The sequence below is a fragment of the Schistocerca americana genome, chromosome 4, assembly GCF_021461395.2.
Source record: "Schistocerca americana isolate TAMUIC-IGC-003095 chromosome 4, iqSchAmer2.1, whole genome shotgun sequence".
Taxonomy (NCBI): domain Eukaryota; kingdom Metazoa; phylum Arthropoda; class Insecta; order Orthoptera; family Acrididae; genus Schistocerca; species Schistocerca americana.
The window spans coordinates 444,935,456-444,958,405 of NC_060122.1; the positions used below are offsets into that span (position 1 = coordinate 444,935,456).

The following is a 22,950-nucleotide window of genomic DNA, read 5'->3' on the forward strand; positions in this document are numbered from 1 at the left end:
ACGTTCGCCACCTCCAAGCCCATGTTCTTTGTCCAGCACATCGAGGACATCTTCGGGGAAATCGAGGCTCTCAGTAAAATGCGTTCGGGGTCCGTTCTTATAAAGACTACCTCCGCCACTCAGTCGGCGGCGCTCCAGGCGTGCGACCGACTAGGGGACATCCCAGTATCCATTGTCCCGCACCTGGCACTGAATAGGACGCAGGGGGCTATTTTTCATCGTGACCTCCTGCTGCAATCTGATGAGGAGCTCAGGACCAACCTGGAGCGCCGAGGCGTGCATTTCGTCCGGCGAGTCCAGCGCGGCCCCAAAGACCGTCGCATCGACACCGGGGCCTTTATCCTCACCTTCGAAGTGGACGTTCTCCCGAAGAAGGTAAAGGTGATGTGCTACCGGTGCGACGTGCGACCTTAGTGCGACGTCCCGCCTCCTATGCGCTGCTTTCGGTGTTTGCGCTTTGGGCACATGTCATCACGGTGTGAGGCTGAGCCCCTTTGTGGCGATTGTGGACGTCCTCTTCGTGAGGAACATACATGCACCCCACCACCTCGGTGCGTCAATTGTCCTGGCATCCACTCGCCTAGATCTTTAGACTGCCCCGCGTATCAGATGGAGAAGAAGATTCAAGAATTAAAAACTTTGGATTGCCTCTCTTATTCTGAGGCCAGGAGGAAGTATGACCGCCTCCATCCCGTGACGTTGACAACTTCATTTGCCTCAGTCGTGTCCACTCCTTCCACAGTGTATTCACCCCTATCCTGTCCCCCCTCCACCTCCTCACCCCATCCGGGGTCTATGCCTCCGCCTCCCAAATCCCTCCCTTCCAAATCCTCCTCCCTCGTGGCCCCTGCCCCCTCTGCCCCAGGGACCACCCTTCCTCCTCCTCCCCCTCCGCCGCCTGAGAAGCGATCCTCTTCTCAGGCGTCCATCGGGGAAACGTTCCGGACCCCGGCTTCCGAGGTCCAGCGTTCCAAAACGGACCCCGCGCATGAGGACCTTCTTCGGGTCCAGCCCACCATCCCCGTGCCTCATCAGACTTCCCAGAAGGCCTCCAAGAAGTAGTCTTTATCCCTCTCTACCCCGGCGCGTTTCGTCTGACGCTCCATCCGTGAGTCGCTGCTCCCGGCCGTCCTCAGTTTCGCCGGGACGCTCTGCTGCTAGGCGCTCAGCTGGCCTCTCGTCGGCGAATGATGCTGCCCCTCCTACGCAACACGGGAAAGCGGCTGCAGCTGGCAACAACTCAATGGAACAGGATCCGCCTCCCTCCGGTTGTAGCATTGTTCCCTCGAAACCTGGCACTCCACGGCCGTCGAGGTGACCAGCTCTTCACCCGTTTCGTTCCCCCTTTTTTCTGACTAACGATGGCTTTGCTACATTGGAACATCAGAGGTATTCGATCTAATCGGGAGGAATTACAACTGCTCCTCCGCCTGCACTGTCCGCTCGTCCTTGGTTTCCAGGAAACCAAGTTGCGCCCAACTGACCGTATTGCTTTTACCCACTATACCTCGGAGCGGTCTGACCTCACCCCTGTGTACGGTATTCCGGCTCATGGTGGGGTCATGTTGCTCGTTCGGGACGATGTCTATTACCATCCCATCCCATTGACCACCCCACTCCAAGCAATAGCTCTCCGTATTACTCTTTCTGCCTTTACTTTTTCCGTTTGTACCGTCTACACTCCGTCATCCGCAGTTAGTTGGGCTGACATGATGCACCTAATTGTTCAGCTTCCTCCGCCGTTTTTACTGTCTGGCGACTTCAATGCCCATCATCCCCTTTGGGGCTCTCCTGCATCCTGTCAGAGAGGCTCCCTCTTGGCGGATGTCTTCAACCATCTCAATCTTGACTGCCTCAATACTTTCCTCTTGGACTCTACCCATACCTACTCCCACTTGGACCTCTTGATCTGTTCTATCACTCTTGCCCGTCGGTTCGAGTGGTATGTCCTTTCTGATACCTATTCGAGCGACCACTTCCCCTGTGTCGTTCGTCTCCTGCACCACACCCCATCCCCACGTCCTTTGAGCTGGAACATACCGAAAGCTGACTGGGGACTTTACTCCTCCCTGGTGACCTTTCCGGACCACGATTTTCTCAGTTGTGACAGTCAGGTCAAATACCTCACGGCTGTTATCATCAATGCTGCCGAACGTTCCATTCCTCGTACTACCTCTTCTTCACGTCGCGTTTCCATCCCCTGGTGGAATTAGGCTTGTAGAGACGCTATCCATGCTCGACGGCATGCTTTACGCACCTTTCGCCGCCATCCTACGTTGGCGAATTGTGTTGGATACAAACGACTCCGAGCGCAATGCTGTAGAGTCATCAAAGACAGCAAAAAAGCTTGTTGGGCCTCTTTCACCAGCTCCTTTAACAGTTTTACTCCCTCTTCTGTCGTCTGGGGTGGCCTGCACTGGCTGTCGGGCATTAAGGCCCACTCCTCGGTACCTGGCCTGACTTCAGGTCATGAGGTCCTTGTTGATCCTGTGGATGTCTCCAACGCCTTCGGCCACTTTTTCGCGGAGGTTTCAAGCTCCGCCCATTACCACCCTGCCTTCCTTCCCAGGAAAAAGGCAGAAGAGGCTCGGCGACCTTCCTTCCACTCGCTGAATCTGGAAACTTATAATGCCCTCTTTACTATGCGGGAACTCGAACGTGCGCTTGCACTGTCCCAGTCCTCTGCTCCGGGGCCAGATGCCATTCACGTTCAGATGCTGGCACACCTTTCTCCGGCGGGCAAAAGCTTCCTTCTTCGTACCTACAATCGCGTCTGGACCGAAGGTCAGGTCCCCATGTGCTGGCGTGACGCCGTCGTTGTTCCTCTACCCAAACCCGGGAAGGATAGACACCTTCCTTCTAGTTACCGCCCCATTTCTCTTACAAGCTGTGTCTGTAATGTGATGGAGTGCATGGTTAACGCTCGGTTAGTTTGGATTCTTGAATCTCGACGGCTACTTACCAATGTTCAATGCGGCTTTCGTCGCCGCCGCTCCGCTGTTGACCACCTTGTGGACATTCATCACGAACAACTTTTTGCGAAAGCGCCAAACGGTAGCTGTGTTCTTCGATTTGGAGAAGGCTTATGATATCTGTTGGAGAGGAGGTATCCTCCGCACTATGCACAGGTGGGGTCTACGCGGTCGCCTGCCCCCTTTTGTTGATTCCTTTTTAACAGATCGAAAGTTTAGGGTATGTGTGGGTTCCGTATTGTCCAACATCTTCCTCCAGGAGAACGGAGTGCCTCAGGGCTCCGTCTTGAGCGTAGCCCTTTTTGCCATAGCGATCAATCCAATTATGGATTGCATTCCACCTAATGTCTCAGGCTCTCTTTTTGTCGATGACTTCGCGATCTACTGCAGTGCCCAGAGAACATGCCTCCTGGAGTGCTGCCTTCAGCATTGTCTAGACAGCCCCTACTCATGGAGTGTGGCAAATGGCTTCCGGTTCTCTGAAGAGAAGACAGTTTGCATCAACTTTTGGTGATATAAAGCGTTCCTTCCGCCATCCTTACATCTCGGTCCCGTTGTTCTCCCATTCGTGGAAACAACTAAGTTTTTAGGACTCACACTGGACAGGAAACTTTGTTGGTCTCCGCACGTCTCTTATTTGGCTGCCCGTTGTACACGTTCCCTTAGTGTCCTCAGAGTTCCTTTAGAGCACCTTTAAATACCGGCTCCTCGACCAGTGTTCCAGCTTTACGGCTGAGCTTTTTGCTCTCCATCTGGCCGTTCAGTATGCCCGCCGCCACCGCCATTCACTCAGTGCTCTTCAGAGCCTTGGAGCTCCATATCCGGTCCATCCCTTGGTGCAACGGATCCAGCAGTCCCTCCATTCTTCTGCTGCTGATGGCTCTCCTGTCAACTTTCTGTGGGTTCCTGGCCATGTAGGAGTGCCTGGGAATGAGGCTGCTGATGCTGCAGCCAAGGCTGCAGTCCTCCTGCCTCGGCCGGCCTCCCATTGTGTCCCGTCCTCTGACATTAGTGGGGTTGTTTGTAAGAGGCTTGTGTCTTTGTGGTGGGATGCTTGGTCATCACTTCAAGGAAACAAGCTCCGGGCAGTAAAACCATTCCCAACTGCTTGGACAACCTCCTCCCGACCATCTCGGTGAGAAGAGGTCCTTCTGACCAGGTTGCGGATTGAGCATTGCCGATTTAGCCACCGCTACCTGCTCTCCGGTGACCCAGCCCCGCAGTGCCCTTGTGGTCATGCATTAACAGTGCGCCATGTTTTATTGTCGTGTCCCCGTTTTAGTCAATCTCGTGTTGTCCTGTCTCTGCCATCTACTTTACAGGATATTTTAGCTGATGATGCTCGAGCAGCTGCTCGTGTTCTTCGTTTCATTACTTTGACTGGCTTGTCTGAAGACATCTAACTCCTTCACTTGTTTTATCTGCATCTTTGTAAGAACTTTCTGGTGCCCCCACCCCCCCTTGAGTTTTTACTAGATTCTATGTGCTCTAACAATTGTGACTGGGCGCTAATGAGCTCAGTAGTTGAGCGCCCTTAAACCCCAAACAAAAAAAAAAACACTACGCAGATTCAGAAGGATGTAGGCTGCAGTACGTACTGGGAGATGAAGAAGCTTGCACAGGATACAGTAGCGTGGAGAGCTGCATCAAACCAGTCTCAGGACTGAAGACCACAACAACAAAGTATCTGGAAGCTCTGTTGTCCCATCTCCCCCCCCCCCCCCCCCCCCCCAAAAAAAAAAGGAAATAGAGCTTGCTGGTAATTGTAAAGTGGATGTCTTGAAAAGCTCTGTCAGTGTACAATTATTTCAATCAGTAACACAGTTAAGGGTATATAAATGTTCTGAGACTGCTATTGATAAAATCATTGTAGACAAATCTAGGGGCAAAAAATTCTCTCTCAAAACCTATAGTAAATGGGTTATTTGATCCCTTGCAGTATCTTATGTTAAACATTGAAACTTGTCAGGATTTAAAATATATTAAATCTGAGTACAGGAGGGTAATAAATCAGTCAGAAATGGAGAATTGTAGGAGATTGCTCAAGGACATGAACAGGATAAGTGTTTATAATAGTTCAGGCTCAAGTGGAAAATTAAGTATCCATTAATAAAGTTACTTCCTCTTAAAATTGCTTTGCCCTAAAGGTAACTCAATTCAAACCTAAGTCTAAAACAAACTATGGATTACACAAGGAATGAAGGTATCATGTGGGACAAAAAGTAACCTGTATCTGTTATGTAGGAACAGCTATGATGTTAGCATTTTAATGCATTATGAAAAGGAAAGTTGATAAGCACCATATAGCGGAGACGCTGAGTCGCAAATAGGCACAACAAAAACACTCTCACAATTAAAGTTTCCGGCTTTTAAGGCCTTCGTCAATAATAAACACACTCACACGTACACTCACGCCAACACAACTCGCACACACGACTGCAGTCTCAGGCAGCAAGCAGCAGCACCAGTGCATGATAGGAGTGGTGACTGGGTGGGGGTGAGGAGGAGGCTGGGGCAGGGATGGGGGGTGGGGGTGGCGGACAGTGAAGTGCTGCAAGTTAGATGGAAGGTGGGGGAAATGTGAGGAGGAGGAGGAGGGGGGGGCAGTGTGGCAAAGGAGAAAAATAAAGACTGGGTGTCGTGGTGGAATGAAAGCTGTATAGTGCTGGAATGGTACGGGGAAGGGGCTGGATGAGTGAGGGCAGTGACTAATGAAGGTTAAGGCCAGGAGGGTTACGGGAACGTAGCATGTATTGCAGGGAAAGTTCCCACCTGTGCAATTCAGAAAAGCTGGTATTGGTGGGAAGGATACATATGGCACACGCTGTGAAGTAGTCGTTGAAATGAAGGATATCATGTTTGGAAGTGTGTTCAGCAACAGTGTGGTACACTTGTTTCTTGGCCACAGTTTGTCAGTGGCCGTTCATGCAGACAGACAGCTTGTTGGTTGTCATGCCTACATAGAATGCAGAACAGTGGCTGCAGCTTATCTTGTAAATCACATGACTGGTTTTACATGTAGCCCTGCCTTTGATGGGATAGATGATATTAGTGACCAGATGGTCATGGGGGGGGGGGGGGGGGGGGGATGTCTGGGATAGATCTTGCGTCTAGGTCTATCACAGGGATATGAGCCATGAGGCAAGGGATTGAAAGCATTGGTTGTGAAAGGATGGACGACTATATTGTGTAGGGTTGGTGGATGGCAGAATACCACTGTGGGAAGGGTGGGAAGGATAGTGGGCAGGACATTTCTCATTGTAGGGCATGATGAGAGGTAATCGAAACCCTGGCAGAGAATGCAATTCAGTTGCTCTAGTCCCGGGTGGTACTGAATTATGAGGGGAATGCTTATCTGTGGCCAGACAGTTGGACTTCGGGAGGTGGTGGGAGGCTAGAAGGATAAGGCAAGGGAGATTTGCTTTTGTACAAGGTTGGAAGGATAATTAGTCTGTGGAGGCTTCAGTGAGACCCTCGGTATATTTCGAGAGGGACTACTCATCACTGCAGATGAAATGACCACAGGTGGCTACGCTGTGCAGAAGGGACATCTTGGTGTGGAACGGTGGCAGCTGTTGAAATGGAGGTATTGCTGGTGGTTAGTAGGTTTGATATGGACAGAGGTACTGATGTAACCATCTTTGAGGTGGAGGTCAACATTGAGGAACATGGCTTGTTGGGTTGAATAGGACCTTGTGAAGCAAATGAGGGAGGAGTTTTTTAGGTCCTGGAGGAATGTGGATAGGGTGTCCTCACCTTCAATCCAGATAGCAGAGATGTCATCAGTGAATCTGAACCAGGTGAGGGGATTGGGATTCTGGGTTTTTAGGAAGGATTCTTTTAGATGGCCCATGAATGCGTTGGCATAGGATGGTGACATGCGAGTGCCCATAGCTGTACCCCAGATTTGTTTGTTGGTAATGCCTTCAAAGGAGAAGTAATTGTGGGTGAGGATATAGTTGGTATTGGCAACTAGGAAGGAGGTTCTTGGTTTGAAATCCATGGGGTGTTGGGAAAGGTAGTGTTAAATAGCAGTAAGGCCATGGGCATTAGTAATGTAAGTGTACAGGGATGTGGCATCAATAGTGACGAGCAGGACGCTGTGGTAAAGGGGCAGGAACTATGGAGAGTCTGTGGAGGAAATGGTTGGTATCTTTTATATAGGAGGGTATGTTCCGGGTAATAGGTTGCAGTTGTTCATCTACAAGATCAAAGATTCTTTCAGTGGGGACACAGTAAAGGGCCACAATGGGGTGTCCTGGGTGTTTAGGTTTATAGATTTTAGGAAGCATGTAGAAGGTAGGAGTGCGGGTAGTGGTAGGGGTGGCCTCTGATATTTCATCACTGACATTGTATCTAACAAAAAGTTCAAACTAAACACAAAACTCAGTGCTGAATGGTTTATGTGCAAGTTCTCACTTGCTTGTTATAAACAGAAGAGTGCTGGAAACATTGTTGCCAACATGCATATTTTACACTAGAAATTCAGTGATGTGAAATATGCAGAATATTGAAAAAAATTTTACACAGAAAAATATTGCCAACTGTGGTTGCACTGACTACTAACGTATTAAACAGACAATAACCTCAAAAGGTTTCGGATGGAGGTTTTCGAGTAAATAATTTGTTAGAATGTGTAAAAATGCTAATTTTTACATTTTTAGTAATATATATTTACATAATACAGAGAGCTGGAGCAGAGAAGATACTGTTCATAATGACATGAGTAGTATCTGGTAATATGACAGAAAAGATAGCATGCTATGACTCCAAATTTAAAAAAAAAATAGTGAAAAAATTAACTTAAATTTTGAATTTTTGTCTTAAATTTGAGAGTTGAAGGAAGCCCATAAGTGTGGTGGTGTCAACTAAATTTCAACACACTAAGAGGGAGCTCTAATGCAAAACATCCTCCAGGTCTCCACTGCCAGGTCTCCATTACTTTTGATTTATTAGCTTTTTTAAGAGTTATTCACAAAGTATACATTTTTCAAAGGGCCATAGCAATACTAAAATTCAGGTAAAACGAAAACATTTTTTCATAACAGTTACGATACAGAGGTCTAATATGTTTTTTCCACAGAAATTCAGACCACATGTTGACATGAGCTGTATGATTTGAGATGAAATCACCCAAATCTAAGCAGCTTTGTTATGAGAAAAAGACATTACATCTGGCAACAAAATAAAAACTGCATGGGAAGTAGTGAACTCAGTGACATGGGGCCAGGAAGGAAGAGGAACATATAGCTCTAAAAATAAATAAGACATTGGTAACAAATGCTGTAGTGTTGCAAACCTCTTAAACAATTACTTTCTATGTTACTAACAACTTGGGGTTATCAGGTACAGTAAAGAGTGCAATGGAATAGCTGAGACCAATATCTACAAATAACTAAAGTAAAATGGGAATAACACCTACTTCTCCCAAAGAAGTAGCATCCATCATAAAATCCCTAAAATCAAAGTATTCTAGTGGGTATGATAACATATCAATGAAGTTAATCAAAGTTAATCAAAGAGCATTTATGAGCGTTGCATTATGTCTTAAGTAATTTTTGTAATCAGTCTCTTATCAGAAGAACATTCCCAGACCAGTTAAAATATACTGAAATTAAGCCTTTTTACAAGAATGGGGGATGAGGAGATATTGCCAGCTATCAACAACTTTCACTTTTGCTGGCGTTTTCAAAAATATTCTGTGACCTGTCAAAAGCCTTTGACTGTGTGAAACATAGCATTCTCTTCAGTAAATTAGAATAATATGGTGTCAATGGTAGTGCTGCAAAATGGATCAAATCTTACCTATACCTGTGGAGTAAGCAATCATCTTCATCTCATTGGGAAGTAATTATGTGCAGATTCCATCTTTGGTCCATTTTTTGTTTTGTTTTTTTGTTAATGACCTCTCATCTGTTACATTCCCAGATGCTAAGTTTATTTTGCTTGCAGGTGATACAAACATTGCAGTAAATAGCAAGTCATGTACAGATTTAGAAATGGCTGTTAATCAAATTTTTATGAACATTAATAAATGGTTTAAAGCTAATTCACTGTCATTAAACTTCTAAAAGTCCCATTATATGCTGTTCAGAACCTGTAGGAGATATCCTTCCAATATTGTACAAGATGACACTGGGTGTAGATCTAGAGTCACATCACTCCAAAAAGGAATAAATTAAACAGTTTGGGTAGTCAAAGGAATTCAATGTGTTAAATGCAGCTTTTGGTAGCATGAAAAGTGGACCAAAGTATGTCTAAAATTTATCAGTGATGATTTTCAGTAGCCATGTTCAGACTGTTGAGAAGAAGAAAATGCATATTTAGTATTGGCAGTGCAGGTGAAAGATGAAATTATAAAAGTGTTGTTAAGTGATATAGATGTTCTAAAAAGTGATATATGTTTCTGAAGAAAGAAATCACATCAGAAGTGTCGAGAAAATTGTTGTAGAGTGGAAACATCATCTGTGTACCATAGCAAAGAAAATTCCCGAAGTACGAATAACTGACAAAGATGTGAAAATCAGCAAAGTGATAGAAAATCAACTTGTGGCAAATGAGAGAACGAAACTTGGAAGAAAATTCAAGTAACTACCAGCCACCTAGAATAGGCAGGGAAGGCAGAATTTAGCAGCTGAACTGAAATCTAGAACCAGGCATAGTATAACCAGCATAGTGAAACCAGATGCTAAATTTCAGGCAGTGACTTCTATGAATCATGACAAGGCAACAGGTTCAACAGACCGACTTTATGTTCTTGGCAGGAACAATTGATGTTGCAAGAAATGAAGCTAAAAATCTTTTGACCCCACTCAAAAGAAGACTCAATTAGCCGAGAAGCTCAAATGCGATTCTTTTCTGTCCCACACGATCACGACTTACCAGTTGGTCATGTATAAATAAAGTAGTGCGTAGTACAAATAAAAAGATCCAAGATATGTAATGTTTGTCAACATATGCCGTTTAGGAAGAAAATTCCACATCCCTGGGTCCCCACATCAACAAATTAGGGAAGAACTTTGTAGTATGCAGGTCAAAGAAATAGTAAGCAGCAAATTGAATGTGCAATACTGTGCTACAGAGGATATACCCCCCAATGACAAAAATCACGGGTTCTCGGGAAAAATAACAACAAAATGCCAAGTCAGTGAAACAGCACATCAGCAAGACAAGAGTAATGTTTTTTTTTTATGTTAATAAATCTCTCCAACAATGTTACACCACTCAGTGACAGTGCGAGTGATCCAAATAGGCCTCTACCTCACACAAGTTTAAACACACATGAGAACAGTCTACCATTTTTGCACTGTTCTGTACAAGGTTTAGGAAACAAAATAGCTAGTTTTGAATAATGATCATCCACAGGTGATGAAATAAAACAAAGAACAATTATGTTCTAAAATTAGCTCATCACAATGTTCAGTCACTGCCAAACAAACTTAATGAGCTCAGTGTTCTCCTTATTGATGACTGCATAGATGTGACTTTTCAGGCTTCCCTGACAGATCTGTTGAAAATAAGCTTCGTGGGTTTTCTGTCAGATCATATTGTGTAATTCTCATATTTCATTGAGGCAGCTGCTCGATGTCAAGTGGTGATAGATGCTGCTGTCACAGCTGCAAGACGTGGCTGATTATTGCGTGGTGGCAGCAAAATTTATCAGATCGGAAGCAGCCAATATGCATGTGAGAGAAGACAGTAGCAGTTGGAGGAAAGTGGTGCTCCTAGTGCTCCCTGCTGGGAGCTGCAGAAAGGCCTTTCATTTGTGTGCTGTAGGCAACGACTGTGCTGCCTAACACTCCTTTGGTTGAAAGCTAAATTAAATCTCAGCAGTGCATTGTATCAAGACATGAATTAAAAGTTCTTGTTTTCTATGTTTTAATTTAATGGCAGCCAGTGCTGGATTCCAGGTGGTATTTCATTGAAAATCTGCTTCCCTATTGATAAGACTGACCGCTATTGGGCGAAGTGAGCAACATTGGAGCTCCTACCTATTTCATCCACATGTACATCTACATAGATACCCCGCAAGCCACCGTATGGTGTATGCCACAGGGTACCTTGTACCACTACTTGTCATTTCCTTTCCTGTTCCACTCTCAAATAAAGCGAGGGAGAAACTAGTGTCTATATGCCTTCATACGAGCCCTAATTTCTCTTATCTTCATTGCCTTATGCGAAATTTTTGTTGGTGGCAGTAGAATCGTTTGGCAGTCAGCTTCGAACGCGGGTTCTCTAAATTTTCTCAATAGTGTTTCTTGAAAAGAACGTCATCTTCTCTTCATGGATTCCCTTTTGAGTTCCCAAAGTATCTCCATAACACATACGTGTTGTTTGAATCTACCTGTAACAAATCTACCCCCCCCCCCCCCCCTTCTGAATTGCTTCAGTGTCTTCCTTCAATCAGACCTGGTACGAATACCGAACACTCAAGCAGTACTTGACGATAGGTCGCACCAGTGTCTTTATAAGCGGTCTCATTTGCAGGTGAAGCACTCTTTCCTAAAAGTCTCCCAATAAACCGAAGTCAACCATTCACCTTTCCTACCACAGTTCTCACATGCTCGTTCCACCTCATTTTGGTCTACAATGCTATGCCCAGATATTTAAATGACTTGCCTGTGACAAGCAGGACACTAGTAATACTGTATCCGAACATTAAAGGTTTAATCCTCCTGCTCACCCACATTAAGTTAAGTTTTTCCATATTTAGGGCTAGCTGCCATTCATCACACAAACTGGAAATTTTTGCCCAAGTAGTCTTGTATGTACCTACAGTCACTCAACTTTGACACCTTACCGTACACCATGGCATCATCAGATTTTTCTGGTCAAACCTCTTAGTATGCTGTTGGAACCTCTCACAGGCAAGTATGGCCACCATATCCAAAATTCAGAGGACTTCATCAGCTGCCTGAAGACAAGCTGCAACAGTCAGATCTTTTGGTTAGCTTTGACGTTATATCTTTATTTACAAAAGTGCCTCTGCAGGACTCATTAGAGCTTATCAGCAGCCAATGTCAGAAAGACATTGTGACATTGTTTAATATGTGATTACCTCAACTTATTTCTTATTCGCTGACCAGTATTTTGAACAAATGGGTGGTGTCTCCCATGGTGGCCAACTATTTTATGGAAGACTCTGAGGAAACAGCACTGCAGTCGGGAAATCTTAAATCTTCCTGTTTTTGGTGGTATGTAGATGGTACATTTTTGGCGTGGTCCCACAGAATACAGACCTGTGTTTTTCCAGCATCCAACTCACTTCACCCAAGTATACAGTTCACAGTGGAAGTGGAAAAAGATGGCATTTTACCATTCCTGGATGTCATGGTCAGAAGAAAAGCCAATGGTACATTGGTACAAAGTGTGTATCATAAACAAACTCAGACGGAACTACATTTGCAGGCCACAAGTTGTCATCGCCCTGCACAATGTTGTAGTGTCCTACACTCTTTGGTGCATAGACCACACGTGGTCTCAGATGCCAACAGTCTACCCTGGTGAGCCGCAACTCCTAAAAAAGGTATTCCAACAGAATGGCTATTCCAATAGACAGATACACCATGCATTCTGTTCTAAGCAAATTCAAAGCAGGGATGTAAATGAAGATGCGGAGGCAACCATTGCAATGGCATTATTGCCCTATTTTCGTGCCTTGTCTTCAAGAATGGAAAGAATCCTCAAAAGGCATGACATCAAGTGTGTTTTTTGGCCACCAGCAAAATTGAGGAATTTATTGTGCTTGATCAAAGGTGACCTTGGCCTTAGCAAATGTGGTGCATATAACATCCTATGCCAATGTGTAAAATCTTATATTAGGCAGACATGCTGAATTGTGCAAGAACGTTTCATGGTACACCATCAATGCCACACCTGAGGCAACCCAGTAAATCAGTGGTGGTTAACTTTGCCTGGACATGGGGATCACGTTTTACGAAAATATGGAAATTTTATCCCTAGCATCCTCTTCCTGGGACTGTGTTGTTAAGGAGGCTATACGTAAGTGTACAGTGGTCAATCTTAACATGAATGCAGGTTTTCAATTACATGCCATCTGGAATCCAGCACTGGCTGCCATTCAATCAAACCAGGGAAAAAGAACATCAGATTCATGACTAGATGCAGCACATTGCTGAAATATTGTGGGATTTACACGATGAGGTTCAGTGGTAAACCCGAAAAGTCAATTTGTGACTGGAGAGATGTTTCAGTTTTAGGCATGTACGAACATTGGGTGCACAATGACTATTTACAAAGCCTAAAAATTGAGAACTTTAAACTTACAGGCTCCCTTTGCAAAACTGTATCAAAACATGGAGGAAATTGTATATATGGCAAACAGAACTCAGATTACAAGATATTAGACTCTGTGTGTAAAATTGCAAAAGAGGAGGTGTTTGAGGATACAGCCATAATTAACCATAGTGAAGGTAATAATTTTATGGATTTATAGATCATCAGATTTTTTAAAGTATCTTGATCTTTTTGTAAGTAAACTCAAAAATTATGAAAGAACTGGTGTACTATGTGGTGGTCTTAACAGAAATTTCATAAGCAGCAGTACAGAAAGAGAGAGCTTTCTTAATGCCATCAAAAGTCACAACCTGCATGTAACAATAAACTCCCCAAACCATATTACAAAAACTAGTGCCACTCTGCCTGACCAAGTTTGAATAAATGAAGATATATAATCAGCTCAGACATTCAACACGGGATATAGTGATCATTGGGCACAGCTACATACTGTGCCCCTCAGCTGCTCTCCATGTGTGGAGGACCCTCTTGTATATAAGAGAAGTGAAATATAGAACATTTTCTGCATTTGCTATCTAATGAATTGTGGGATAAAACTCTTTGTAAATCTAATACTAATGGCAAGTTCTGCTATTTCATAATGAAATTCAGTGAATACATTCAAAAAGAAATTAAAATGCACAAACAAACAAAAACAGGGTTACAGCAGGAATTAGTCTCCTGTAACAACACGAGAGCTTTATTCTAATTTTAAAAAACAGGGATCTAGAATTTCTAAGCTATTTAAAAAAATACAAATCAGTTCTGAAGTAGGTTGTAAAGAAGCTAAATTAAGAGAAAGTAACCAATATACCAGGGAATTGTCAAACAAGACTAAGGCATTATGGAAAGCTGTGCAGAAACTTAATGGGAAAATTGAAACTGATAAGAGTGTTGCTCTATTCCATAATGACAGCTTTATTACCAACCCAAAGTTAATTGCACACCTGTTTAATTTGAACTTTGCTACCTACAATTGCAAAGATTTAGTGCCCAAAAAATTTGGTAAATTAGCTGTGAAGGATGTCTGGGCACTTCACTTACAAACCTCAGTATCAACAAAAACACCATGTTCCTTGCTCCTGCTAGTCAAGGTAAGCTACGAAAAATCATAAGTTCATTATAAAACCGCAATAGCAGACCCCTGATCATATAATAAAACTGCCAACAAACTTTGTCATCACACCATTACTAGACATTTGCAATTCTTCACTGTCAGAGGGCATTTTTCTACGTGTGCTAAAAACTGCTAAAGTTATACATTTCACTATAAGGAAGGCGACTCTTTGAAAATGTCAAATTATAGACATGTAGCACTGCAATCTGGATTTTTCAAAGAGTATAGAACAAATCTTCCTACCTCAGCTAGCGAAATTTTTAGTCAGAGTAATATACTGTCAGTTTGCCAGCATGGTTTCAGAGGACAACGTTCCACTGAGACTTCTACCTTTCATCTTGTCAGCCACGCCTTAAGTGCAATAGTCAATCACTTACAAATTTCAGGTACTTTTTTGGACGTGACAAAGGCTTTTGATGTTATAGATCATTAAGTTATCTTTAAAAAAAAAGCTTGATTGTTACAGTGTGGGAGGGGTGCCAAATGAAAGGCTGAAATCCTGCTTAAGTAATCAGTCTCAGGTTACAGAAGTCCAACACAGACACATTAACACGACCCAGAACTACCTCCCACTTCTGCCCTCACTTACACACAATGTACCTCCGGGCTCTTTCATAAGAGCATTTCTTTTTCTAGTCTACATTAATTATCTACCCTCTTGTAAATAACACAAAAGTAGTACTACTTGCAGATGATACCAGTCTGCTTATTGAGGTGAAAAATAATGATCTTACCACTGCTGCAGGTGTCATCACAGATAAAGCTGTGCAATGGCTTTATAGGAACAGGTTTGTCTTAAGCCCACATAAAAACAGTACAGTTACTCTAGACTTTCAGCGCCACCAAAATAAATATACTGTAAAGTCAGCAATTCACATGAACAACCATGAAATAATTCAGAATGTCACTGTGACAAAATTTCTCCCCTTTGCCTGCCAGAAATCTGAAATGGAACTCTCACAAAACATCTGTAAACTTCTAACACTCTAAACTAACATATGTAATTAGAATATCATCCGGCAATGCAACTCTTGAAACTGTAAAACTTGACACTCTGTTAAGACATTGCATTATCTTTTGGGAAAATTCTCCTCCTGCCATAATAATGGTGAGGAAGCAGAAGAAAATAATGTGAATTATAAAAATTGAAAACAATAGAAGTTTCTCTAAGCAGTTTTTTAAAGATTTAAATATTCACCCTCTTCCCTGCATTTATATCCTAGAAATTGTGCACATTGTAAAAAAGTTTGATGAAGAAAGAGAATCTCTTTGTGTCCTTGGAATCTTTCGCAATGGCATACATGAATAAAATGTTCTCGGTTTTCCAGCCGCGTCAATTCAAATAAAATGCTCGAGCTTTTGATGGCCATCCCCGCCATCATCGTCAGGAGTTCACTGACTGCCGGGGCTGTTACGGTCTCTCGCTTATATAGGCATGATGACATCAGCAGCCAATCAGATCGATCCAATGTGGCGCGCACGCGTAAGTCGTCCCGGGCAGCTTGTGGTAGCACCGGTGACGTCAGGTGGCGCCAGGGGGAGGCGCCACGTTTGAAACTGCCGCTCCCGCACCGCGCATCTGTCTCTGCTTTCTTTCGATGTCCAACGCCCGTCCCCATGCCCTGCTGAGTGTGTATCCCTGGTCTCTGTTGAAATTGTTTCTGTTTAAGCGAATCTCGGCAGCTTCCTTTATAACAGAGTCCCAATATGTAGAAGCATGAGCCAGCACTTTTGTATTTTCGAACTGTATCTTATGTCCGTTTTCTAGGCAATCCTCCGCTATGGCCGACTTGTCAAGCTCCCTTTGTTTTATATGGCGCTTGTGCTCAGTACAACGCTCCGCAACTGTGCGAATTGTCTGTCCAATGTACATGCTGCCACATTCACAAGGTACACCATACACACCGTACACTCGGAGAGCAATGTCGTCCTTAACAGGGCGCAACATATCCCGTATCTTGGGGGCAGGCCGGAACACTGGTTTTAACCCATGTTTCTGCAGCAGATGTCCTAACTTACTGCTAGTTGCTCCACAGTATGGCAGGAATACAGTCTGTTGGGCCTCTTCTTCTGATTCACCAGCTGTCTTTCATCGGCGGCTCTTGAAAGCATTTGCGATGTCTTTTTTGCTATATCAATTTTCCCCGAAAACACGTTTTAAGTTCTGCAATTCAGACTGTAGGTGGTCATCGTCAGAGATAATCTTGGCTCTATGAACAAACGTGTTAAGTACAGCTTTTTTGTGTACAGGGTGGTGGAAACTATTGGCATTCAAGTACCGATCAGTGTGTGTAGGTTTCCGATACACTGAGTGACCAAGCTGGCCTCCTGCCTTCCTCTCAACGAAAACATCCAAGAATGGTAGCTTGCCGTGCTTCTCCATCTCGACAGTAAATTTAATGTTGGGATGGACACCATTCATATGATCGACGAACTGCTGCAATTTATCTTCACCATGAGGCCATGTCAGGAAGGTGTCATCAATGTATCGTAGAAAGCAAGATGGCCGTAATGTCGCAGTTTGCAGAGCCTGTTCCTCAAAGTGCTCCATGAAGAAATTTGCGACTGCTGGAGACAGTGGTGATCCCATGGCTGTGCCGTCAGTCATCTCATAATATTCATCGCAGTACAAAAAGTATGTTGTCGTTAGGATGTGATGGAACAACTTAATGATTCCAGATGGAAAACGTTGGGCCAAAAGATCCAGCATATCTTGTATTGGCACCCTCGTAAAAAGTGACACAACATCCAGGCTAACCATTAAGTAGTTTAGGCTTATCTTCATTCTCTTGAGTGTCTCAACAAATTTCTACGAGTTGACAACATGGTGTTCACAATGTCCCAATTTTGGTGCTAATAATCCTGCCAGAAGTTTAGCAAGTCTGTAGGTTGGCGAACTGATTGCACTTACAATGGGCCTCAGGGAACACTTTCCTTGTGTATCTTTGGTAATCCATAAAGCCTGGGAGGTCTGGCGGCATGAGGCACTTCATCTGGTAAGCCAGAATCCTTCAATAACTTCCCCTTCCTTCTGACAATGGCCTGTGTGGGATCACGAGTAAGCTTGTGGTACGTGGGGTCTTCTAATAAATGCAGCATCTTCAGGTGGTAGTCCGCAGATTTCAGAACCACAGTAGCATTCCCTTTGTCGGCTGGCAAGACAACAAAGTCTTCATTCTCACGTAATAACCGTAAGCAACATCGTTCCTCCTGGCTTATATTAGATTTTGGTGGCTTAGCTTTCGCCAGAATATGGCTGGTAGTTAGACTGACGTCCTCAGCTGCATCATGCGAAAGATTCCTAATGCACTGCTCTATTCCACTAATTATATCCAATATTGGCAGACGTCGTGGAGCTGGAGAAAAGTTGAGGCCTTTACTCAGCGCTGATATAGAGCCCTCGTCCAGTTCTTGGTTGGAAATATTAACAACCGTTCTATGGGCCTTATCAGGTTTCACAACAGTTCTTCTGTGATCCAGTCGGTCGAACTTGGCACATTGCTTCGACGTTGCCTTGGATAAACTTGCATGTTGTTGCGCTGCCGTAGCTACATCCACCAACTCCCAATCGAATGGTGACAATGTTGAAGACAAGGACAGATGACACTCAAGCAGGTTCCTGGAGTTATGATCAAGCTCGTATCTTGTCTGTCGTGTCCGCTGTCTCACTATGGCAAGACTGGTCCTCTTCAAAATTCTGTCCACTGCAGCAGTTTGAATGTGGTGCTTGACTACTGCAAAGTGAGGAATTATCTCCTTGTCCCGGCAGCGTTGTAAAAATGCCAAAGAACTTAGCAGACGTGATCTCTCTTTCCGCAGTTTTTCTAGCAGTCTCACACTGCGCATTATGTCCTCACCGTAGAGGAAAGCTGTGTGTCCTCGGAGTATTTCGCGACAGCATACATGAATAAAACGTTCTCGGTTTTCCAGCCTCGTCAATTCAAGTAAAATGCTCGAGCTTTCGATGGCCATCTCCGCCATCATCAGGAGTTCATTGACTGCCGGGGCTGTTAAGGTCTCTCGCTTATATAGGCATGATGACATCATCAGCAGCCAATCAGATCGATCCAATCTGGCGTACGCGTGTAAGTCGACCCGGGCAGCTTGTGGCAGCACCGGTGACGTCAGGTGGCGCCAGGGGGAGACGCCACGTTTGAAACTGCCGCTCCCGCACCGCGCATCTGTCTCTGCTTTCTTTCGATGTCCAACGCCCGTCCTCATGCCCTGCTGAGTGTGTATCCCTGGTCTCTGTTGAAATTGTTTCTGTTTAAGCGAATCTCGGCAGCTTCCTTTATAACGGAGTCCCAATATGTAGAAGCATGAGCCAGCACTTTTGCATTTTCGAACTGTATCTTATGTCCGTTTTCTAGGCAATGCTCCGCTATGGCCGACTTGTCAAACTCCCTTTGTTTTATAAGGCACTTGTGCTCAGTACAACGCTCCGCAACCGTGTGAATTGTCTGTCCAATGTACATGCTGCCACATTCACAAGGTACACCATACACACCGTACACTCGGAGAGCAATGTCGTCCTTAACAGGGCGCAGCATATCCCGTATTTTGGGGGCGGGCCGGAACACTGGTTTTAACCCATGTTTCTGCAGCAGACGTCCTAACTTACTGCTAATTGCTCCACAGTATGGCAGGAATACAGTCTGTTGGGCCTCTTCTTCTGATTCACCAGCTGTCTTTCGTCTGCGGCCCTTGAAAGCGTTTGCGATGTCTTTTTTGCTATATCCATTTTCCCCGAAAACACGTTTTAAGTTCTGCAATTCAGACTGTAGGTGGTCGTCGTCAGAGATAATCTTGGCTCTATGAACCAACGTGTTAAGGACAGCTTTCTTGTGTACAGGGTGGTAGAAATCTCTTTATACAAAACACTGCTGTGCACAAGCACCATACTAGTTTAAGGAAAATATCCATGTGAATTATTCCAGCAAACATGTATCTCAGAAGGGTGCTTATTGCCCTGGTGTAACAATCTACAATAAGCTTCCATAAATTTTTAAGAATATCAAACATATAAATGCATTCAAAAAAGTTGTGAAAACTTTTTTATTAAAGAATTGTTTTTTACAGTTTCTCAGATTATATGAGTAACAAAGTAGAACAGTTGCCTAATATTATTGTACTGTAAAATGTGTCCAACACCTATAATACATTATATGTATATAAGATTTACTGGACCAATAAACAAACATGTATATAACATACAAAGATATGCAGATAGAAGAGGTTTGCAGTGTTAAATTTGTGGGATTACAAGTCGATAATAAATTCAGTTGGCAAGGGAATACCACAGAATTGCTGAAGCACCTAACCAAGCCTGTATTTGCAATGTGAATGATGTTAGATGTAGGAGATACAAATATTAAAAAAAAGCATGCTTTGCTTACTTTAATTCTATTATGTCATATGGGATCATGCTGTGGCATAAGTCATGAAAAACCTGTTCAGAACTGCTTAGTCTACCCACTGTTTCTCAGTATATTTATTCCTTACTGAAATTTGTTGCAAATAATCTCTCTCTTTCCAAGCAATAGCTCAATACATATCAATACTGGTAACAATAACAATCTACATAAACACCTAAAATCACTTACCTTGGTCCAAAAAGAGATCCAGTATTCAGGAAGACACATTTCAATAAATTGCCAGCAACCATTAAAAACTTTGCTTCAGATAAAAAACGGTTTATACAGAGTTTGAAAGACTTTTTGGTACACAACTTCTTCTATTCTATAGATGAAGATCTTAATGGCAATTATTAGACCAGCTTAAGTAAAAATGTCTGTTAGGTTTCAATTTTGACAGCGCTTAGTCACAACAGTCAAGATTAGGTATTTGGTGTATGATAATAAAAGTTATATCTATGTTTCATTCTGGTAGTGTATTCTGTAAATATTAAAAGTTCCAGTTTACTTTAATATATTGCCATTTTTGACAACCTCCTGACAAATGATTTGGGAAGTGAGCATTATATCCAAATGTTCTATGTCTTCTATGTTATATTTTCTGACATGTTTCATACTCACAAGAATCATTTCATTTTTGGGTCTATGGAATGAAAATTGAATGTAATTTGATTGTTTTACATTGTCATTATGTTATTGACTACTGAGAATAACCTGCTGCGTCGTCTTTACTATTCATAATTGCTCACAGTATCTGTTACTGTTAGGCTATTAGGTTAGTGCATAAGTTCATAGCATGGTTCCCTTCCCCCCCTCCCCAATGTTGGTGTTCCAGTTGCTGTGAGTTTATTTATTGACTGTCATATTTTATTTGTAGTTCATGGTTGGTATTTGAGTTTACATTTTGTCATTTCTAGATGGCCTGAAGTGAGGCTACTCCATAATACCTGCCCACATTCTGCTAGAGTAACAAGAAACACTTTATAGGAGCTGTCAGGAACTCATTCCGCACTCACCTTCTTCACCTTATTCGCACCCACAGATTTTCCATTTTCTATCGAACAACCTTCAAAGAACTTCCTTCGCAGCTGAAAATGCACTCCGAACATGGCTCGATGAGTTCTTAGTCTCGAAACCACATGATTTCTACAGTCGTGAAATCAAGAGTTACCCCAGGATTGGCAGACTGTTACAAACAGTGAAGGAGAATATATTATTGATGACTAAAGTAACTATTATGTGTATTTGTCATGTTTATTAAACATATGGAAAAACGCTATGAACTTTTGCACCAACCTAATAATGTAAGGCCTATGCTTTGTGGTAAATGTGTGGGAAGCCGTTAGTAAACTGGTCCCATAAATTTTACAGATGTTGCTTGTTACTGTTCTTCTACAACATGATCAGAATTTCAATGTAACATACACGGCTAGTATCTTCATAATTTATTGACTAATGCTTAACTGTTTCCCAGTTTTCACTTCTAATACTTTTCATTAATTTCACATAGAGCTGTGTCCTGATTCGCCATCATACTATGGGAATCGCTCTGCTTGTTACATGATGCTGCATCAGTATAAGGAGGCTCTAGAAGATGCCAGGAAATCAGTTCTTCTGGATCCAAGATTTGTTAAAGTAAGTATACTGTAATATTTACTTTACGATAATTCATTTGTGTGAAAGAGTAAGTTACTGAATATTGTCAAAACTGGATTTTCTTCCTGAATATGTGAAAGTTTGAAAGAATTTGTATGTGATAAAATCTTCTCGGGTTGACAGCTGAGTCAATGTGTTGTTTCCCAGCAACGTTTCAGCAAGTTTCGTACTTGATATCTTTCGTACTTGACATCTTCAGGCAAAGTGAAGATGGCAAGTAAGAAACTTGCTGAAATGTTGCTGGGGAAAAAAACACATTGACTCTGCTGTCAACCCGAGAAGATTTTATCGTCGAGATTCGCCGAGAATGCCTGAATTCTCATACAGGATTTGTATGTGTTTCACCATATAGGAAGTATCAGGAAATCAGCTGAAAGAACTTTGTAGTCCCCAGATGTCTTTTTTATTAGGGCACTACATACAGCTAGATAACTTGTGAAACTGTTTCATCGTATTAATATACTAACTCTGCAAGTATGACAGTCTGTTGTTTTTGTGTGTGGTGATCTACGGGGGATATTTCATCATATAATTTTTTTGTAACAGAGCTTATGTATTACTCAACCAAAAATGTTGTGCCAAATTAAGGATGTGTTGCAATTATTTTATATTTACATAACAAATAAAATTTCCTTGCTCTGTGAACACCATTTTTTACCAGCTACAGCAAAAATACGTTCTGAAGTATGACATTTATTTCATTAAAAATATGGCTTTCCTTGCAGTATCTATACTACTAGTGTAAACTTTTTGTTGTTGTGGTGGTGGTATCCAGTCCAAAGACTGGTGTGATGCAGCTCTCTGTGTAAGTCTCATCATCATCAGATAAGTACTGCAACTTAACAGCCTTCTGAATCTGCATACTGTATTCATCTCTGTCTCCCTCTACAATGTTTACCCCTGTACCCCCCCCCCCCCCCCCCTCCCCCCAATACTAAGTTGGTGATCCCTTGATGTCCTAGAATGTGTCCTATATGTTGTGCCAAAGATATCACTTCTCCCCAATTTGTTCGGTACCTCCACATTAGTCATGTGGTCTACCCATATAATCTTCAGCATTATTCTGTAGCACCACATTTCAAAAAAGCTTATGTTCTCTTCATATCTAAACTGTTTGTCTGTGTTTCTCTTTCATATATTTCCGTGCTCCATACAAATATTTCTGGAAAAGATTTCCTAACACCTAAATCTATATTCTGTGTTAATAAATTTCTCTTTTTCAGAAACACTTTTCTTGGTATTGCTAATCTAAATTTCATATCCCCTCTACTTTGGCCATCATCAGTTATTTTGATGCCAAAATAGCAAAACGCATCTACTACTTAAAGTGTCTTATTTCCTAATCTAATTCCCTTAGCATCACCTGATATAATTGGACTACATTCCATTATCCTTGTTCTGCTTTTGTTGATGTTCATCATATATCCTTCTTTCAAGACACTACCCATTGTGTTCAACTGTTCTTCCAAGTCCTTTGCTGTCTCTGACAGAATTA

The 22,950-nt window shown here is 42.9% G+C and overlaps 1 protein-coding gene across 1 annotated transcript in view; it reads left to right on the top strand.

Moving 5' to 3' along the window:
- Positions 1 to 22,950, top strand: part of LOC124614074 (dnaJ homolog subfamily C member 7) — a 97,789-nt gene that overhangs the window by 22,446 nt on the left and 52,393 nt on the right. Inside the window, exon 3 of the mRNA XM_047142911.1 lies at positions 21,310 to 21,434. Within this exon, the coding sequence (XP_046998867.1) occupies positions 21,310 to 21,434 (125 nt within the window). The remainder of the gene's footprint in view (positions 1 to 21,309; positions 21,435 to 22,950) is intronic.